The 19,184-nt window shown below is 45.1% G+C and overlaps 1 protein-coding gene across 2 annotated transcripts in view; it reads left to right on the top strand.

Annotated features, from left to right (window-relative positions):
• The window catches only part of TMEM132B (transmembrane protein 132B), a 350,489-nt gene that overhangs the window by 155,807 nt on the left and 175,498 nt on the right, over nt 1-19,184 (top strand). For both annotated transcript variants that reach the window (XM_083589855.1, XM_083589856.1), the window contains one exon: nt 3,672-3,818. In XM_083589855.1, the coding sequence (XP_083445981.1) occupies nt 3,672-3,818 (147 nt within the window). The remainder of the gene's footprint in view (nt 1-3,671; nt 3,819-19,184) is intronic.

Here is a 19,184-nt window from a genome sequence, read left to right as displayed (position 1 = left end):
ACAGAGTTTAGTGAGCAGGAAAAGGCTGCAGTAGGGAGCAGTCCAGAATCAGAGGCAGAAGTGAAGGTATGAAGAGGGCAGAGCAAAGACAGACAAGATGAAGGAGCCTCAGATTGCTTGGGAAAGGACTGAGGGAGGAGGAGACTTAGAGAACTGTGAGAACACATTGTGTCATTGGGGCAAGAGCTACCGGGAAGAGTGGCTGTGCTCAATAGGCCTGGCCTTTTGAATAAAGAGTCATCTTCACTGACACTGTGTGAGTTATTACTAACTCGCTCCTAGCTCCCGCCCCAGGCATCGTATGTACAACTGAGCCAAGGGGGTGGCACTGTCTGGCATCTTCTTCTTCTTTAGTCTCAGGGTTGCCATTTTCAGAACTCAGCAGGGAGGGAAAGGAGGCAAAACTCGAACAAGTTGTCTTCCCGTTATTGGCTCTGGCGCCACCTGCTGTTGGGCTCCCTGTCTTCCACCCTCCCGGTCCCAAAAGGCACCAGCCACTACTGGACTGGCATGCTGCTAACCTGGGAAGACAGTGAATGAAATCTGCGTCTGTAGCAGACAACCAAGCATGTCTGCTGAAAACCCAGGAGGTTTTCTGTAAGGAGACGGCACCCCTGCAGGCCAGAAGCAAATAGCCAGTTGACAGGAGATGCATTGTCAGCAAATCTCTTCAGAAGCCCAGTTGAGTAAAAATAGCATCACCGAGTGTCCTTGGATGGACAAGACATGTGTTGCATTGCATCCTGGCTGAAGGGCTGGGAAACGCGGCAGTTGGCTTGAGCAGATGGGAGTGTCAGCATTTATCGGATCCGGCCTGTTAGGGACGAAGGACTGGGCTCTGAAATCACACAATGGGTGGCAACGGGAAATATGTAAACATGCTTAGCTTCCACCTAATCAATGTGACTTATGCACTTTGCTGCAAATTGTGTGTTTTAACAAATTCTTTCGAGATCTTCTCTCTCCCTATGACCTAATGGGTGGACAGCCTGGGAGGGCTGGTACCTGTAGGCAGGGAAACAGAGACAGGTGGATGGTCTGAAAGTTCAATATAGGTTGTGTGGCAAGTTCCTCACATTGAGTATCTAGGCCGCAGTTGGCAGCTTTAGAGGAGCAAGTTGAATTCTACTGGAACGCCTGTGGTGCTGGGAAGCTGCAGTACCACCCACTGGCCATTTGTGGCAGCAGTGCTGTGGTGCTGTAGAAAACTGTGAGAGCTGCTTATCACGGGTTGTGCCAATAAAAATATATATAGATTAAATAGATAAGAGGGTAGTCTGGATTGTGGAGAAGAGCAGATCAGTCCAATCCATTTCATATACAGTGGTACCTCGGGTTAAGAACTTAATTCGTTCCGGAGGTCCATTCTTAACCTGAAACTGTTCTTAACCTGAGGTACCACTTTAGTTATGGGGCCTCCCACTGCTGCTGCCGCACGATTTCTGTTCTCATCCTGAAGCAAAGTTCTTAACCCGAGGTACTATTTTTGGGTTAGTGGAGTCTGTAACCTGAAGCGTCTGTAACGTGAAGTGTCTGTAACCCGAGGTACCTCTGTACTTAGAGCTAAAACTGAACTTGGACCAAACCTGAAATAGTTTTTGATGGAGTAATTAATACTAAGTTGGATAGATGATCAGAAAGAAAGGAGAATTTGGAGGTGACTCCACAAGAATGTTTGAAAGAAATTAAACCCCTATTCTAAATTGGCATATAGTGGCATAAGTACCCCTATGATAGACAGTAAAGCACCCAGGTCTTATTTATTTATATTATTTAATAATAAGTGGTTTACAACTCTTATCATACAATACAAACCATAAAAAATTGTTTGCTTGATTCCTTAGTCTTGATGCCTTTTCACATGAAGTACCTTCAGCCTTACATCAGCAGATGCAGCTCAGGATGCTGTGAAGTCCCAAGCGGATGCGAGCAGAACTGGGACAAATACCACAGCCCACCTTAAGTTGCCACCCACCTTGATTCTGCTCTCAGGCACCCTGCCAGCCTATATCTGCTTTAGGGAGGGATGAGCAGAAGAGTGCTCACCCCCAAAATGAATTGGAGCCCACCCCCCCTCCTTGGACCAGGGCAGGACCAGCATAGCAAACGACATTAGAAACATCTTCATTTTAGAACAGGGAATTCCAAAGCTCTCATGGGTATCAGTGTGCCCGCCAGTACCTTCTATGGCGCCTGCGAAAGTAAATATCCCATCAAAAATCCACAATGCACGAAAGACTGTTAGCTTTTCCTGTTTAGTTCCTATCTGCATTTGCTTGGCCTCTCCTACATACCTCCCATGGTAGCCATTTTGTGCTGTGCCATACCCCTACAGCAGCCATTTTGTGACTGGTGCCCTCAGTATTTTCTCAGAATTCCAGATGTGCCCACTGGCTCCAAAAAGTTGGTGACCCCTCATTTAGAAAGAAGGTAGAGAGGCCCACTGGGTCTGTCTGTGCTTAAGAGCATGGGAGTTGATCCCTCCCTATGATCCAAGGGATAAAAAGATGATGCCAGGAATGCTCTTTAGAAGGTCGAAATCATCCCACCATTTAAGGCATTTTCCACGTTTGCCTGAAACATAGAAGGGGATCTGATTCATTCTGGGGACAACCAATCTTCTGCTCAGTCAACCCTAAGGGCAACTGTTTATATGTAAGTGCTTTGGGGACCAGCAGCCACTACAGTCACCAGGAGGCTTCTCCCTTCCTCTGTCATATGAAGCCTCATTAAGAGGCAAATCTATGAACCAGGGTGTCTATCTATTCTCCTTCAAAGTGGTTGCATCTGTAGTTCCTTGTGGATTGCACAGCTTGCTCCATTTTAATTCTGATTAAATATTTAAACAACCTGCTTCTTGAATCAATGAGCGGTTTGTCTTCCTTGGCAGTTTGCCCAACCAGGGAACCAGGGACAGCCACCAAGGGTCTGATTTGCATCTCGCTGAATGTTAGTCTAAGCTTCCATGGAGCCAGTGGAGTAACAAGAAGGGTGAGGTGTCGATTGAGGCTGCAGGGTAAGGACTGGGGGAAGGGGAGCTTTCTATGAGAAATGACTGAAAGCTTCCTTGATAAGCTAAATCCAACCAGAGAGGAGATCAGCATTGTGAGAGGCTCCTTCCAGAAGGAAACAAATATTCATTCTCTTTTAGATGTGGTTCTTTCAGTTTTGAAGGTCATAAATTAACACACACATGTTCTTAACAACTGGTTCCAGTTAAGGGCATAAGAAGATCAGACCAAGACTCTCCTGTAAGCCACGGGCTATTGGATGCCTTCAGTACCTGCCTTCCTGAATGCGCATAGTGAATGGGCCTAGTTTCAGTTGCTTAGTGACTGCAGGGTGCATTTTCCAGTTATTTGTTTATTAATTACATTTATATCCCAACTTCCCTCCAAGGAGCTCAAGGTGGCGTACATAGTCTTCATTTCCTCTCCAAATTATGCTCACAACAGCCCCATGAGGTAGGTCAGACTGAGAGACACAATGTGTGTCCATTCTTACAACACTTATGTTCACGCCTTGTGCAGCTGCAGGCCAGTCGGTGTTCCTGGGTGTGTAAATTAAGAACATATGCTCCTGGACCATCCACTGGGGCCTTCTGTGAGATTTCTCCTACCCCCAAAAGGCGTCATGTAGAACTAACGCTGTGCCTGTTCTTTTCTTGGTAGAATTAAGGCTGCTTCAGGTGTGAAGATAATAGACATCCGAGTCAGTGATCCGGACCAGTGGGGAGTTCAACAAGACGTGGACAATGGGAGGACACAGACCACCGCCACCATTGTATGTGAGCACATCAATCCAAATGCAGAGAGCAGGTAAGAAATCCAAGCTGAGCTGCATGCAGCTGCCATTTCTAGTTAAAAGACAGTGGGGGGGAAATTCAGATGCTTTTATTGATCTTTACCCTTGAATAGGAATCAATTTCTTTTTGTATTTCCAACATGAGCACAGCTTTCAAGTGTTGGAAAAATGTTCCAGGACTGGGGGCAACAAAGAGTCTTGTGGTGATGTCTTAAAGGCTAACAAATGTCTTATGGCATAGATATTCATGGACTAGTGCCTGGGTAGTTTGTCCCAGTCATAGAGGCACAGCAGCATGGCTTGGATTCCCTTTTCTTGCCCATGGAGCTGTCCAGCAGGGCAAGGAGCTGACCGAGACAAGACTGCTGAAATATGCAGAGAAGGTGTTCTGCCTAGGAGCTGGGCACAAGGAGATGTTGCACCAGCAACAAGATAAGGATGTAATAGCTGGCCTGGCTGCTTCTCCAAAAGTCAGCCAGCAGTAAATCACACCGTTCAAGTTGGAGTTAACTATTTAATAGCATCCCCTGGGTAGGGATAGATGACTCCTTCAATCTTGCTTTCCCTCATTTTTCCCACTTTAAGCTGAGCTCTACATTTCCACATCAGTTTGCATTATTTTTTAAAATAGCTTAAAAAGTCCTCATGAAAATTCATCTACAGATTTATACAGTCATACCTCAGGTTGGATACTCTTCGAGTTGAGCGTGTTTGAGTTGCGCTCCGCGGCAACCCAGAAGTAACGGAGCGCGTTACTTCTGTGTTTCGCCGCCTGCGCATGCGCAGACACTCAAAATGATGTCACGCGCATGCACAGAAGCAGCAAAAAGCGACGCGCGCAGACGTGCCGTCGCTAGTTACATTTACCTCTAGATGCGAACGGGGCTCCGGAACGGATTCCGTCCGTATCTAGAGGTACCACTGTACTAATATACACGTCTTTGTATGCATTTTGCATTTTTGCACCCCCCTGACATAATCCGTGGTTCTATGTTTTATGAGATAAGCATCATTACACACACTCTCATCTTGGTATCTGCATTTTTCTCCATATTATTCGGCTGGAGAACTGCATTGCAAAATCCAGAAAAGCGTGAGTTTCGAATGATGGCTGTGTTTCGATTCACACACTGTTTTGGAAAGAATCAAATTTCTGCCCCCATCCCTACCTGTTGGACGAAAGGTCATTTTGAATCCTGATTCTGTCTTCAGGCATTGCACTGAATATCTTCCCCAACCCTTCCTCCCTGATGCTGGAGGGCTGCAACTCTGGGGATGATGGAGTTGGCACCCAACACCATCTGGAAGGCAAAATTTAGCTGTCCCTTGCCTGAAGTATGGACTTTGACTGGAAACCTATATAAGGCACCATTTCTGATCCCACTCAAATCATTCTTCTGCCCCTCTGCCTTGTCATTTGCCAACCACAGCTATGGGATGGAATAATGTTTTAAAAACAGCAGCCCTATGGAAAGCAAGCCTTATGAGGAGTGGTTGAGGCTAAATGGAGAAGACTGAGCAGTGATAGGAGAGCCCTATTCAAATATCTGAAGGGCTGTCACATGGAAGATGGGGAAAGCCTGTCCAAAAAGAGTTGTTAATTTGTCCCTGAGCTGGACAGTCAGAAGGGTTACTCAACATTAAGCGACAGGTTTAGATTTCCCCATTACTGTGGTTGTGACTTGCATTCCGTTTAAGAACTACATGGTAGAAAAATCACATTAATAGAGAAATATTGAGGTTAAAGGGAGAATGAAATGTAATTTTCATCTGGAGGAGAAAAAAAAAGTATTTTAATTGAAGCAGGGCTGTGTAAAACAGAGAAGTTAGCCTTAAACTTGGTGAGAATGTTGGAAGTTTGGGCTAATCCGTGAAATTATACCTGTCACAGTAACTTAGTTTTTATTAACACCATTTTCTGCTCCATGTCGAACTTCTAAATTATACAAAAGCAATGAATCTCAAGTTAATTAATACCCTGACCCTTTCCTTTGTGAGATTAGTTTTAATATTTTTTTTAGATTAATTAAAGTATGCAAATAGAAAACTCCAGAAGATCCATTCCAGATTTGCAAATATTGTTGCTCTACAAGTAAATATTTAACTTTGATCTTCCTTTTCATTTGGTGTTCCACCTTTCCTTGCTGTTAGTTTAGTACTGCAATGGGAAACCACAAGTCTGGGGCCCTATGTAGCCTTCCAGGCTTCTCTGCTTGGCCTTTGGGAATCTCCCCAGCCACCTCCCTCTCCCCAGGACACAACTCTGCTTCACCCACTCTGCTTCACACCTTCCTTGACTGCAATGCACCCTTGAACTTGGATAATGGCTGTTACAGCCCAGACTGGTGACAAAGGGTTGCCCGGAAGGGAATGTGGCTGGGAAAAGGTTGTTTATAAGATTTAGTTACCCCATAACAAAATGAAAGGTATTCTCCCATCTCCTCAAAGCCTTCATAGTAGGTCAGTATAGTCTGTGCACCTGCTACTCCCCTTTGCAATGTAAGAACCTGCGTTTAAGTTCTTGACCCCATAGCTTTCTAAAATTACTGTTCAAAAAGCCAGGTACCAGCATCCTACTTCTGGTAAGCCTCTGAGCATGTCAGGATAACTAATTGGCTTGGAAGAAGAGGCAATGTGTCAGAGATGGATTGCCTCCTGCCCCCAATCTTCATGGAGGGCAAAATAAAAGCATTTCTGATGTTTGATCTGCCCTTAATCCAAAGAGCTGGGGGCAGGGAGTGTGTGTGTGTGTGTGTGTGTGTGAAGCCTATATTTGTAAGCTGTGACCATTCCTTCGGAGAGTTTAGGGCAGGCCCTGGTCTGCACAAACACATTTTTTATTTTATAATTTATTGTTATACTATAATCTTATTTATTTACCAAAATGGAGTCATTTTGGACTCACAGCTATCCATGGAAGTGCAGGTTAGTTCTGTGTCCAAGGCAGCTGTCTATGAGCTCCAACAGGTGTGATGGCTGACACCTTACCTGCCTGTACACCGTCTCACCAGAGTGGTGTACTGGTTATCTCCCGCTTGGACTATTGCAATGCACTTTTTGTGGGGCTGCCTTTGAAGGTGACTTGGGAACTACAACTAATCCAGAATGTGGCAGCTAGACTGGTGATCGGGCGCAGCTGCCGGGATCATCTACGTTGACTTCTGGTACGTTTCCGAGCACAATTCAAGGTGTTGTTGCTGACCTTTAAAGCCCTAAACGGCCTTGGTCCTGTATACCTGAAGGAGCGTCTCCACCCTAATCGTTCAGCCTGGACATTGAGGTCCAGTTCTGAGGGTCTTCTGGTGGTTCCCTCACTGCAAGGAGTGAAGTTTCAGTGAACCAGGCAGAGGGCCTTCTTGGTAGTGGCACCTGCCCTGTGGAACGCCCTCCCACCAGATATCAAGGAGATAAACAACTATACAACTTTTAGAAGACACCTGAAGGCAGCCCTCTATACAGAAGTTTTTAATGTCTGATGTTGTTTTTATTGTGTTTTAAATATTTTGTTCAGAGCCACCCAGAGTGACTGGGGCACCCCTAACCTCCAAACCCAAACTAACCCAAAACCCTAGTCCCCTAACACTAACCCTAACTTCCTGACCTCTAACTCCTAAGCCTAACCCCAACCCTCAGGTTACAGCTGAGATGGGCATGGAGCTATATCTGAGGGCAAGTCATGCCAAAGAGGGTGGTGGCTGCAAGAGTCTCCCTGCCCACTTCCCCTCTCCTTCTGCACCACCTAGGGATTTCAGAGAATTTCACCAGGAATGAAAACGAGAGCAAATTGCTGCAATTTGCACGTCTGCCTGAGGTCAGAAATGATGATCATGTGTGTGAATATTGCAAGTCGATGTTTTCTTAGTCTGTGAACATTCATAAATAATTGCATTGTTTTCCCATGTTGTCTTAGGTGTTTCCTCTGGTATGCCCTGACGTTAATGTCGTAATTGAGGACATATTTAATTCCATTAGTTCTGGCCGCAGCACATAGTAAGATGGATAATGTCAGTTTCAGTGCGAGCTGAACTGCAGTGGAACAGAAACATGGCTGGCTGCAATGTGCATAGAATGGGACAGAAATTGCTGCCTCCGTACATAGTGCCAGGGTGAATCAAATGAAATAGGAAGATAGGAAGTTGCTTTGTACTGAGTCAGATCCCTGGTCCGACTGACTGCAAGCAGCTTTCCAGGGTTTCAGACAGGGGACATGCCCAGCGTGACCTGGAGATGTTGGGGATTGAACCTGGAACCTTATGTATGCAAAGCATATGTTCTGCCACTGAGCTACAGCTCTTCCCCTAGTCAAAGAACGGCTACTGTGGCTCTGAATGCGCTCTTGCTTTCTCAGTTTTGACCTTGCAATGGGGATTTCAGAACCCTAAATCGTCCCTGTTTGCAAACCACAACACACACTTATCAAGGAAGCCTTGAAATTATATGCACATTTGAAAGGAAAAGCACACTCTGCCGACCAACATTATCAAAGACTGGGATACCAGCATATGTAGTATGTGTCTGACTACTAAAGAGGTGAATTCATAAACGTATTCTGAACAATACAAAAAGCCAGGAAAAGGCTTTAATCTATGAATTGCAACAACCTTGGACAAAATGGATTTCTAATAGAATATAATGTAAACCGCCTGAGACATTGTGATAAGGAATTTAGTTTTTTTTAAAAAACGGGGGGAGAGAAATATGTGACACGCTTTGCATGAAAGGTCTTAATTTAAAATATCTTAATGAGCACTCAATTTGCGTGAGCAAATTGGAGAACTTGAGATGAAAACCCGGTGATAAGGGATAATACTGTGGATGAGAGGAGGGGAAAGATTAGAAAAGTAAGCATATTTGAGAGGGGTTTGAAAAAGATAGCAAGAGCAGAGAAGAGGCAGAGACTGGATTTATTAACTCACTCCCATTGGGCACTGTTGTTCACCTGACTTTGGGGTACAGTATATTGTGACTTTTATGGCCAGCAAGAACCGAAGAAAATATCTGTGGTTACGATCATAAGGAGAGGAGAAAGGTGCTTAGGAAGTTAAGGGTACTCCACAGTCAACTTGGAGATCTGGATGAGAGTGCTTGATTCCCTGTCTTCATGCACACAGTTCCTCCAAAATGCTTGATTGAAGCAAAACTTATTATGGCGCACTTGTCTGTTGCAAAGCTAAACGTGTCTGGCAAAAGCACTAGTGGAAACTCACATTATTTTGCTGCTGCTGCTGGCATCCATCTGTCTCAGGTGACAATGGAGATGAGTGCACCTTTGGGAGTGAATTCAAACTGTTGAAAGGTTGCAGTGCCTGCTGTGGCTGTAGAGACCGACATGGGAGAGACATGTTTTGTTGCAGCCGGGGCGGATGAAGGCATCTGGTTGTGCTGCTGCAGATACACCATGGCGTTTCTTCTCTCTGTGCTCCTCCAAGTGGTCATTCCTCCCCTGGTCACTGCTATGATGCACGACCTGACTGCCTATCTTCAGGCACTGCAAGAGATCCCGACACAGTGGGGTCAAGGCTGTAGGCATCAATGCAGAGTTGGTCTGCCAATGGATGTGGTGCCTGAAGCCAGCCAGTATGTCCTTGGGGATCCTGCCATCTTTCATTCTGTGGGCATGACCAAATCAGCACAGACATCGCTGAGACAGGAGTGCAAACAGTCTGGGAATGTGGGCTTGGGAAAGCACATCCTTTTTGAAATTTTGTGATTCCATGGGGTACCTCCCTTCCATACTGTGGCTCCTGACAGTTGCCCCCCCCCCCCAAGGCAGATCCCACTCTGAATTATTCAGGACTGGGATCCGAAGGATTAGGTGCAAAACAAATTTAAATAAGTGCAGATGAACAGGTGAGACTCTACATAAGTGGCAACTGGGACTGGAATGTGTAGTTAGCTGGAAGCCTGCTTGCATTAATAGCGTCACAGGGAGCCATTGCAAATTCTGCTATTGTTTCCTCCTCGTTTCTTTGTCCCTGTTTTGTTTCTGAGACCATCTGAAGGCAAGTACCTGTGGGTGGCACAGTCTCTGTTGCCCAGCAACTTAAAGTACATAAAAGATTGCTATAGTAGCAGAATGGAAACCTTTTGTTCCTGGGGGCCACTTAAGGAGAAGCAAGAGAGAGAAGGCAATTTTCAGGATGAAAATGCAAGAGAAATATCGAGGCCTGTTCTCGAAAACACAGTGCTGAGCATAAGGAGATTATATCAGAGTCCTCTTTGTTGAATTTTGAAAATCAAATCAAATAGTTAAGTCACTTCGATCCACTGCGGTTTAAGACTTTGTGTGTTCTTAGAAAGGGAGTCTGGCCAGTGTAGAGAGGAACGGTGGGTGCCTAGAAGAGGCATGACGCTGGAATCGTAAGAATGTTATCAATAGAATCATTTGAGGGCTCATCCAACCCAGTATTCTGTTTCCAACAGAGGACAGCAAGACATTCTGGAAACTGACAAACAAGTCATGGAGGTCATGGCCTTCTCCTCTTGCTTCCCCTCAGCACCTGCTTATTGGATGTATACTGCCCCTATGTATAGAGGTACCATGTGGCTATTATGGCTAGCAGGCATTGGTACACCTGCCCTCTATCTCTTGGTCTAATTCAGTGATGGACCAGTGGTGGCCCTCTCAGATGCTGTTGCCCTCCAGTGCCCATCAGCCCCAGAAAACAAGGGCAGAGATAATGGGATTTGGAACCCCTGGACATCTGGAGAGTTGCAGATTCCATACTCCTGGTCTAATCCTAGTTAGTGGCTGCCACTCCCAGCTCTTGTGCTTTTTGAGCAAAAAACAATTTAAGGCTATGACATGAATATACCTGTTTATGTGTCTATACCAGCAGCAACAGCCCACCCAGCCCATCCCACAAGGGTGGGAAAGCAATTAACCACCCTTGTTGCTATTAAAATCAACTCAACAGCCCCAAGAGTTTGACTCTTCCATTGTCTCCTGAGACAGATGGATGCCAACAGCTATGGCTGGAGTGGGGAACTTCTGGCCCATGTGGCCAGTTTCCTCATACTATCCTCAACTGCCCCAAGCCTGATGCCACATGGCAAGTAAGGACAGCTCCAGAGGAACCATTGGTGCTTTGCAAGCCCTTACTATCAGTTGATGGTTGGTGCCCGCAAAGCACTGTGCTTTTGCCTGCATGTCAAATTTGGCCCGCAGGAAAAGGAAACAGTTCAGCTATGGTCATGGTGACATCAGGTGATCGACAGGTGGGCAGCCCCTCCCACCCATCAAAGCTGCCCTGTAGGGGTGGGATGAGGATATTCCCCACCAGCTGGATCCAGTTGCCCACCCTCACACTTCTGCCATCACAGCCTCACCAAGCCCCTCCCAGAAACCTTCAAATGATTTAACGCCTCTCTGAAATTATCACGCTTTCAGCTTCTTCAGGCTGCCCCCCTCCTCTCAATTTCAAGCTGAAAGTTTTCGTAAGGATTGGCTGAATTTATGGGTTCAGTTTATACATCTGACGTTAAAAGTGTCTCATCTATGAAAACGACACGTCTGCGTTTCTAGCGATGCGGCTGGAAGGAAGAGAGGAGATTTGAATCACAGAAGTTCCCTCTTCAGTGAAGGATTTGTGTGGGGAAGTTTTGCGGCCTCCCTTCTGCCTGGAGACGTCAGACGGAGGCTCTCTTGACTCATAAAAGCCTCTGATATTTTGAAGGGGAAATAAATTGCTCTGTCGGGCAAGCCCCACGTCTCCCAAGTGCTTGTTTGAATCTGTATGTCTGCTGCATGTAGGTTGCTAAGGTCTTTTTCAGGTTGCAGGTTTTCAGGGAGCAGGTTGCTTAAGAGAAGCGAACCTGGTTCAGGCTGGCATTCATTCCACGTAATTCTCTCTATGAAAGCTGTCCCAATCGCAGGAAAACTTCCTTCATTATTAATTTTTAAAATGTAATAATGTTTTTTGGGGGGCTGTGTTGAAGGTTCATGGAAATAGACAGCCTTAAATTACTTGCAGTGTGTGTGAGAGAGAAAGCAAGAGACATCATGAGCTGTGTGGTGTAATGGTTAGAGTCCAGTTACAGGCATCACATGATTAAGAAGGTTTCCAGTGCTGTGGAATGCCCACGCTACTGAAATAATACGAGAGACCCCCTCCAAAAATAATAGATTGGCAAATTAAATTACAGGAATTTGTGGAGATTGCTCAGTTGACTAGCAAACTCAGAGGAAACTCAAAGCAAAAATTTGCAGAAAAATGGGATGGTTATAGAAGATATGTTCAAAAATACAATAATAGTTATGACTCTGTGCTAGCGTTCGAGTGATAAATGAAGTAAAAGGAGGTGGACAACAATTAAGGATTTATTATGTTTTCTGAATGTATTGGAAAATCTATATAGAAAGGTTTATTGTTTTGTGTACATTCAATTGTAAGATAAAACATGCGAAGTCAAAATTGAAGAAAAGATTTTGTAAGATAAAAGGGGGGAAATATTTATTTTCATTATTTTCATTATTATTATTATTATTTGTGTGTTTGTGCGGGTGTGTGTTTTGTATGGAATGTTTGGGAGGAAATAAGATGGTAAATAACAAACAAAATATTGATGTATGTAATTTTTATTTCTCAATTATATTTTGTGGTGGTATGGTTGTAATGTTTTTTGTAACATAAAATCATTCAATAAAAATTATTTTTTTAAAAAGAAGAAATAATATGAGAGACCCCATCAGTTTTGGCATCCTACTGGCTTTTGAAGATACACATGAACTTCCTGATCTAATCAGTTTAATTGCTCTTTTAACTGCTTTAATGGTTATGCTTTTAAACAAGCTTGTTTTATTGTATATTTTGATTATGGATGTTTTTAACGTTTCGATGGAATTGTGTGTTTTAATTATGTGTGGCTTTTTTATAATTGATTTTGTAGCCATAAACTGCTTCGAAAGCATTTTGGTATGTAAGCAAATAAAAAAAACTTTGAGAAGCGGGAACTTGTCTAGAGGAGGGTGAAAGAACCTGGGGACCCAAGTCTTTGAGGTAAGGTTAAAGGAGTTGGATTATGTTTCTTAACTAATTAGCAAGATGTATAGACTGCTTAATCAGCAAAAACCTGTCATTTACACAAAAAATTAAAATATACATAAGAAAAAGTACTGATAAAATCTAACTTTGAAAAAAAACCCAACACAAGTAGACATGAAATTTATCAAAAGATAGATAAAATCTGCAGTTTTAAAGGCAAATCTACACAGTCAATTGTATGTCTGAGTTGGCTTGCCTAAGTACAGTGGTACATCAGGTTACATACGCTTCAGGTTACATACGCTTCAGGTTACAGACTCCGCTAACCCAGAAATATTGCTTCAGGTTAAGAACTTTGCTTCAGGATGAGAACAGAAATTGTGCTCCGGCAGCGCGGCAGCAGCAGGAGGCCCCATTAGCTAAAGTGGTGCTTCAGGTTAAGAGCAGTTTCAGGTTAAGTACGGACCTCCGGAACGAATTAAGTACTTAACCCGAGGTACCACTGTAAAGCTTTTTAATAGGCACCGAAAACAGCACCGCGAAGGCGTCTATCCATTATCAGTGCACAGGGGCTTGCAGAGGTGCTGCCACACTAAAGGATCAATTCCTTGCATGTGTGGAGCAAATTACGTGGCACTTGTAAAAGTGCCAGTGCCACAGATCAAATCAGGCAACACTGACACGTTTTGGTATTCATGGCAAAAGGCACAACGTCAGTGGTCGTTCAACACATGGTGTTCCCATTGGGTTGTGGACTCCCTTGCACTGAAGGTTTTTAAAGTGGGGTTGGGTGGCCATTTGCAAGGGATTCTTTAGCTGAAATTCCTGCATTGCAGGGGGTTGAGCTAGATGAACTTTGGGGTCCCTTCCAACGCTATGGTTCGTTGATTCTATGACACGGAGCTTTTCTCTTAACCCCGCTCTGGCATCTAAATCAGCACCTCCCAAACCACAAGGCTCCTCTCCCGAATTGGTCTCCAGACTCTCATCCTATTTCTCTCCTGCAAAGAAGTCTCCACAGGGCTCATGACACCTGCAAATTATTTGTCTGTGTTTGGAAAGGGCCTCACTATTGAAACATAAGGCATTTTAAGGGCTGAACTAACAAGGGAGAGAGATGAAGATGCACCTCACCTGAGGCTGGCCCTGAAGGGGTCTATGGTTTGAGGACAGGGTGTCAGAAGGAGCCTCGCTTTTGCCTGTGAAATGTTGAAGGCTGAGAAATAGAGTTTTGGAGCTGAAGGGTGACGAGATCTCAACAGCCTTGAGAATCGTATTCATTCTGGGTTAGGAACAATGAAATTATATGGCTGTCTCCTGCTGGGAATCTAATAGACAGGTAACCACAGGAAGCTTCTACTGACCAGCAAGCTCATAGACTTTCCCCTTTCTATGCTCCTATTTCAGCAGACTGACTGCCGATTCAATAAAATCTCCAGTGGAGACAGGTCATTGTGATTATTGAGTGGTGGTGTCTGAATAATTACAATGCAGCTCGACTTCCATAAGACCAACCTCCTCCTTGTGCAAACACACACTCTAAGTTGAATCTGTATCATTCCCCTCCTCCCCCATGGAGGTTTATAACATTTTTGTTTAGCTTTGCTCTTGCACAGCTGTTTTGTTACACTGAGAAGGAGCGCTTGGAAGACGTAATGAAGGCTTTGTGACTGGAAACGGAGGACTTGCCACTCTCTAGCAATGCAAAGCGCGCACACACAGAGACACACTGGTGTTCCCTGGTGCGCCCAAACTGAAATGCACACCCAGATAATGTGCATGAGTGGACAGATAAAGACATACATGGACTGCCTTGCCAGAGTGGTGTATGCTTTGGTTATCCCCCCCCCTGGACTTCTGCAATGCGCTCTATGTGGAGCTACCATTGAAGGTGACCCGGAAACTACAACTAATACAGAATGAGGCAGCTAGACTGGTGGCTGGGAGCGGCCACCGAGACCACATAACACTGGTCTTGAAAGACCTACATTGGCTCCCAGTACGTTTCCAAGCACAATTCAAAGTGTTGGTGCTGACCTTTAAAGTCCTAAATGGCCTTGGTCCAGTATACCTGAAGGAGCGTCTCCACCCCCATCATTCTACCCGGACACTGAGGTCCAGCACTGAGGGCCTTCTGGCAGTTCCCTCACAGTGAGAAGAGGAGTTACAGGGAACCAGGCAGAGGGCCTTCTCGGTGGTGGCGCCTGCCCTGTGGAACACGCTCCCACCAAATGTCAAAGAGAACAACAACTACCAGACTTTTAGACGACATCTGAAGGCAGCCCTGTTTAGGGAAGCTTTTAATGCTTGATGTATTACTGTATTTTAATATTGTGTTGGAAGCCACCCAGAGTGGCTGGGGAAACCCAGCCAGATGGGCGGGGTATAAATAATAAATTATTCTTATTCTTATACAGTCAGATGTCATTAGTAAAACGTGGAGGACTGCAGGGTATTCCACTGGAAAGAGGGACTAGTCACATGGTCAGGGAGTGGATTCACAACTGGCACAGGGACCTCTTCTCTTACTATTTCTTACTGTTGGGATTATAGAATTGTAGAGTTGGAACAGAACCCCAAGAGTAATTTAACCCAGTACCTTGCAATGCAGGAATCTCAGCTAAAGAATCACAGAATCACAGAATCACAGAACTGTAGAGTTGGAAGGGACCCTGGGGATCATCTAGTCCAACCCCCTGCAATGCAGGAATATGAAGCTGGTCCATACAGGCATTGAACCTGCAACCTTGGTGTTAAAGGATCCATGACAGATGGCCATCCAACCTCTGTTTAAAAACGTCCAATGAAGGAGAGTCCACAAGCTCCCGAGGGAGACCATTCCACTGTCCAACAGCTCTGAACTGTCAGAAAGTTCTTCCTGACGTTTAGTCAGAATCTCCTTTCTTGTAACTTGAAGCCATTGCTTCGAGTCTTACCCTCCAGAGCAGGAGAAAACAAGTTTGCTCCATCTTCCATTTGACAGCCCTTGAGATATTTGAAGATGGCTATCATGGGTTCAGGCTAGGGAGGTGGGAGAAATTTGGTTCGATTTGCATTTTGATGTGAGCCTACATAATTCACACTTCCTGAAACAAGAAGCAAACTGGGTCATAGCTAGCTTTCAAAATCTGCATTCCTCTGAATTTTGTGATGCGGTCTCCCACCCAAAGAAGTGCACAAAAGTACAGTGGTACCGCGGGTTAAGAACTTAATTCGTTATGGAGGTCAGTTCTTAACCTGAAACTGTTCTTAACTTGAGGTACCACTTTAGCTAATGGGGCCTCCCACTGCTGCCGTGTGTTTTCTGTTCTCATCCTGAAGCAAAGTTCTTAACCCGAGGTACTATTTCTGGGTTAGCGGAGTCTGTAACCTGAAGTGTCGGTAACGCGAGGTACCACTGTACATATTTTAGGAGAATGTTTGCATGCAGATGCATATATTAGTGAAAATAACACTCAAGGGTGCATTACATTAGACAAAGCACCATTGGGATAAATGTGCATTTAAAATCTTTGGGAGGTCATTTTTTAAAAGGAAATTTGAAAACTGACACAGAATGAGGAAGTGAGAGAAACTAAAACAGGTAGATTCATCTGCCCTTAGCTATGGTAAGGAATGTTCTGCATCTGATAGATTGCTGTCAACATGTGGTTTGTTGACTTGGATTACTGCAGTAATACTGGAATGACGTTTGACTCCTTAAAAGAGTCTGCAGGTAGACAAGGAGAGAGTTAAATGTCTCTGTGAAGTCCTGGGTGGGCAGAGCTGGCAGTCTGCACACTGTTTCAATCTGTTGTGATTTGACAGGTGCAATGTCGGTTTTGCTGGTGGACACAGTTTAATTTCAGGGTAGGATAGTCTGTAAAATTAAGGTTGTAAGAGCATGTTGGTTGGTTGCAGGGGCAGAAGGGGATGAGAGGAATCCCTCCAGCTCATTTGGGTAAAGGCTGCTGATGTGCTGCTCTGCTGTTGCTTGACGTGGTGGAGGTGAGCCTTTGCTTCTCCTCTTGGCTATACAGAGGGCACTTCTTCGTCTGTAGGACTGAATGTAAGACCTTACTTTGCCATCATTCTCAGGCATGTCCAAAGTCCGCTTTGGGGGCCTAACCCAGTCGATTTAATCCGGCCCCTGTGGCAGTATATGTCCTTTGATGTTCATCTCATCAAATCTGGCCCTCTTTGAAAAAAGTTTGAGCACCCCAAGGGAAGGGTAGGGAATCTCAGGCCTGGGGGCAAAATGCAGTCCTCCAGCCTTCTCCGTCTAGCCCTCAGGACTCTCCCCAGACTCCACCTCCCCTCAGCCACAGCCCTTCCCTTCCTAGGCCACATTCTTCACCAGTCCTGTGGTGATTTCTTTCCATGTAGCTTTGTCCTAACAAGAGTTGAACGGAGCATGCCCCCCCCAATTCAGTGCCCCTTGGCAACACCCCCTCCCCACAATTCCACCCCTCCCCACCCACAGAACACCTTGGATGTAGCATCATTCTGGGCATGCAAAATGGTGGCAAAATGGCACTCACCCTCCCATTGGAGTCAAAACCTAGGATGGTGCTCCTGCCAGTTGTGCAGCTAAAGGCATTTGGTGCCAGCACTAGGAGACTGGATTTATTAATGGGCTACCACCTAATACTGTTGTTTGCTTGACTTCGGGGTATAATACAGCTTTTATGGTTGGCAAATCTAGAAGAAATAATAGTGGTTACGTGCATAAGGAGAGGAGACAGATGCTTAGGAAGTCAAGGGTACTCAACAGCCTGCTTGAAAATTTGGATGAGAGCGCTTGATTCCTTGTCTTCATGCACACAGTTCCCCCAAAGGCTTTCTGCAATGCTTATGTGAAGCAAAACTTATTACAGCACACTTGTCAATCGGAAAGCTAAATGAGTCCAGTGGAAATGCTAGTTGAAACTGGTGCGATAGTGTCATCAAATGCCAGAATCTGTTGCTGTTTGTTAGCCTCTGTGCTCCACTTGTGGGTTTTGTAGAAGCGTCTAGGCAGCCAGTGTGGGAAACCGCAGACTGAGCCCGGTGACCCCTTCAGTCGGTGGGAAGAGGGCTTCTTGTGTGGGCAAGGGCGCTTGAGTTCATGTTCTGCTTGTAGGCCTCACAGAAGCCTCTGACTGACCACTGTGAGAACAGAAAGCTGCTGGGTATGTTGAACTCAAGTTGCTTAGGGTTTTGTGAATTAACCCAAGAACCTTGAACCTGGCCTGGAAGGAAATGGTCAACCAGTGCAGCTCTCTCAGCAGAGGAGTGAGATGTTGTCAGTAGCCTGATCCTGTGAGCATTCTGGCCACTGAATTCTGCAATAGTTTCAGCTCCCATACCAGATACAAGGGCAGTCCCAGATGAAGTTTGTTCAGTAATCAAGCCTTTACCTCCAGTTATGGCAGATAGGAGCACTAGACATCCTTGGCAAAACCACAGTGCCGAAGTGCCCACAGCATGTGTCACGACCAGACAACCTGGCCAAAGGATCCTGGGAATTGCAGTTGGTTAAGGGTGCTGAGTGCTAGGAGACCCCTCCCATGGCTACAATTCCCAGAGTTCTCTGGGAAGAGGGATTGACTGTTAAACCACTTTGGGAACTGTAGCTCTGGGAGTAGAGTAGGGGTCTCCTAAAAACTCTTGACACCCTTAAGAAACTACAGTACCCAGGATTCTTTGGGGGGAAACTGTGACTGTTTAAAGTGGCATGATAATGCTTTACATGTGAGGTCCAGATGTGGCCTTGCTCCAGGTTGGAGGGGCTCAAGTGAAGCAGATTAACTTGGGCTGTGGTTGCATGGGAAACTGTTTGGACAAAACCTTCTCCCTGTTTTTAGGGTTTCTGAGCCACCCCTACTCTTCTTAAGAAAAGCCCTTCCTACAATCAGGGGAAAATTTGCAGCTGAGTACTGGATGTGATGGGTATCCATTATACCAAGTTCCCCCTCCTCTCCTTTTGAAAATAACAATAAAAACACGTATCCATTGGGAACAACCCCCAGTTGCATTCCACCAGGCTCGAATTTGGTTGCAAACGGGGGCTTTCTTTTTCTTTTTGCTGTTTTGTTTTGGAAGTGTGGGGCCTAATTATTTGCTAAAAGATTTGCGTTTACCATTTGACTTTTTAATTAGCTCCATGCAACATGGGGTTGGAAGGGCGAAGGTTTGAGAGGAGGGGCTGCTGGAAGTTTCATATGCAAATAGCAGCACTGGTGTAACAGCAGCAAGGCTTCTTAATTTCAAGGTAGGATAGTTTGCATAATTAAGGCCTTTTAAAAATATGTATGTGTGCATATATGTATGCGTGTTTGTGTGTGAGTATTATACACACTCACATTCACACACACACACAAACTCAGCAGGGAAGATGGAGGTGGGAAATAATTTGAAACATTCCACCGAAACATT

Source organism: Podarcis filfolensis, assembly GCF_964270895.1.
Source record: "Podarcis filfolensis genome assembly, chromosome: 16".
Taxonomy (NCBI): Eukaryota; Metazoa; Chordata; class Lepidosauria; order Squamata; family Lacertidae; genus Podarcis; species Podarcis filfolensis.
Note: the sequence above shows the minus strand (reverse complement) of the source record. Positions and strands in the feature narration are given on the sequence as shown.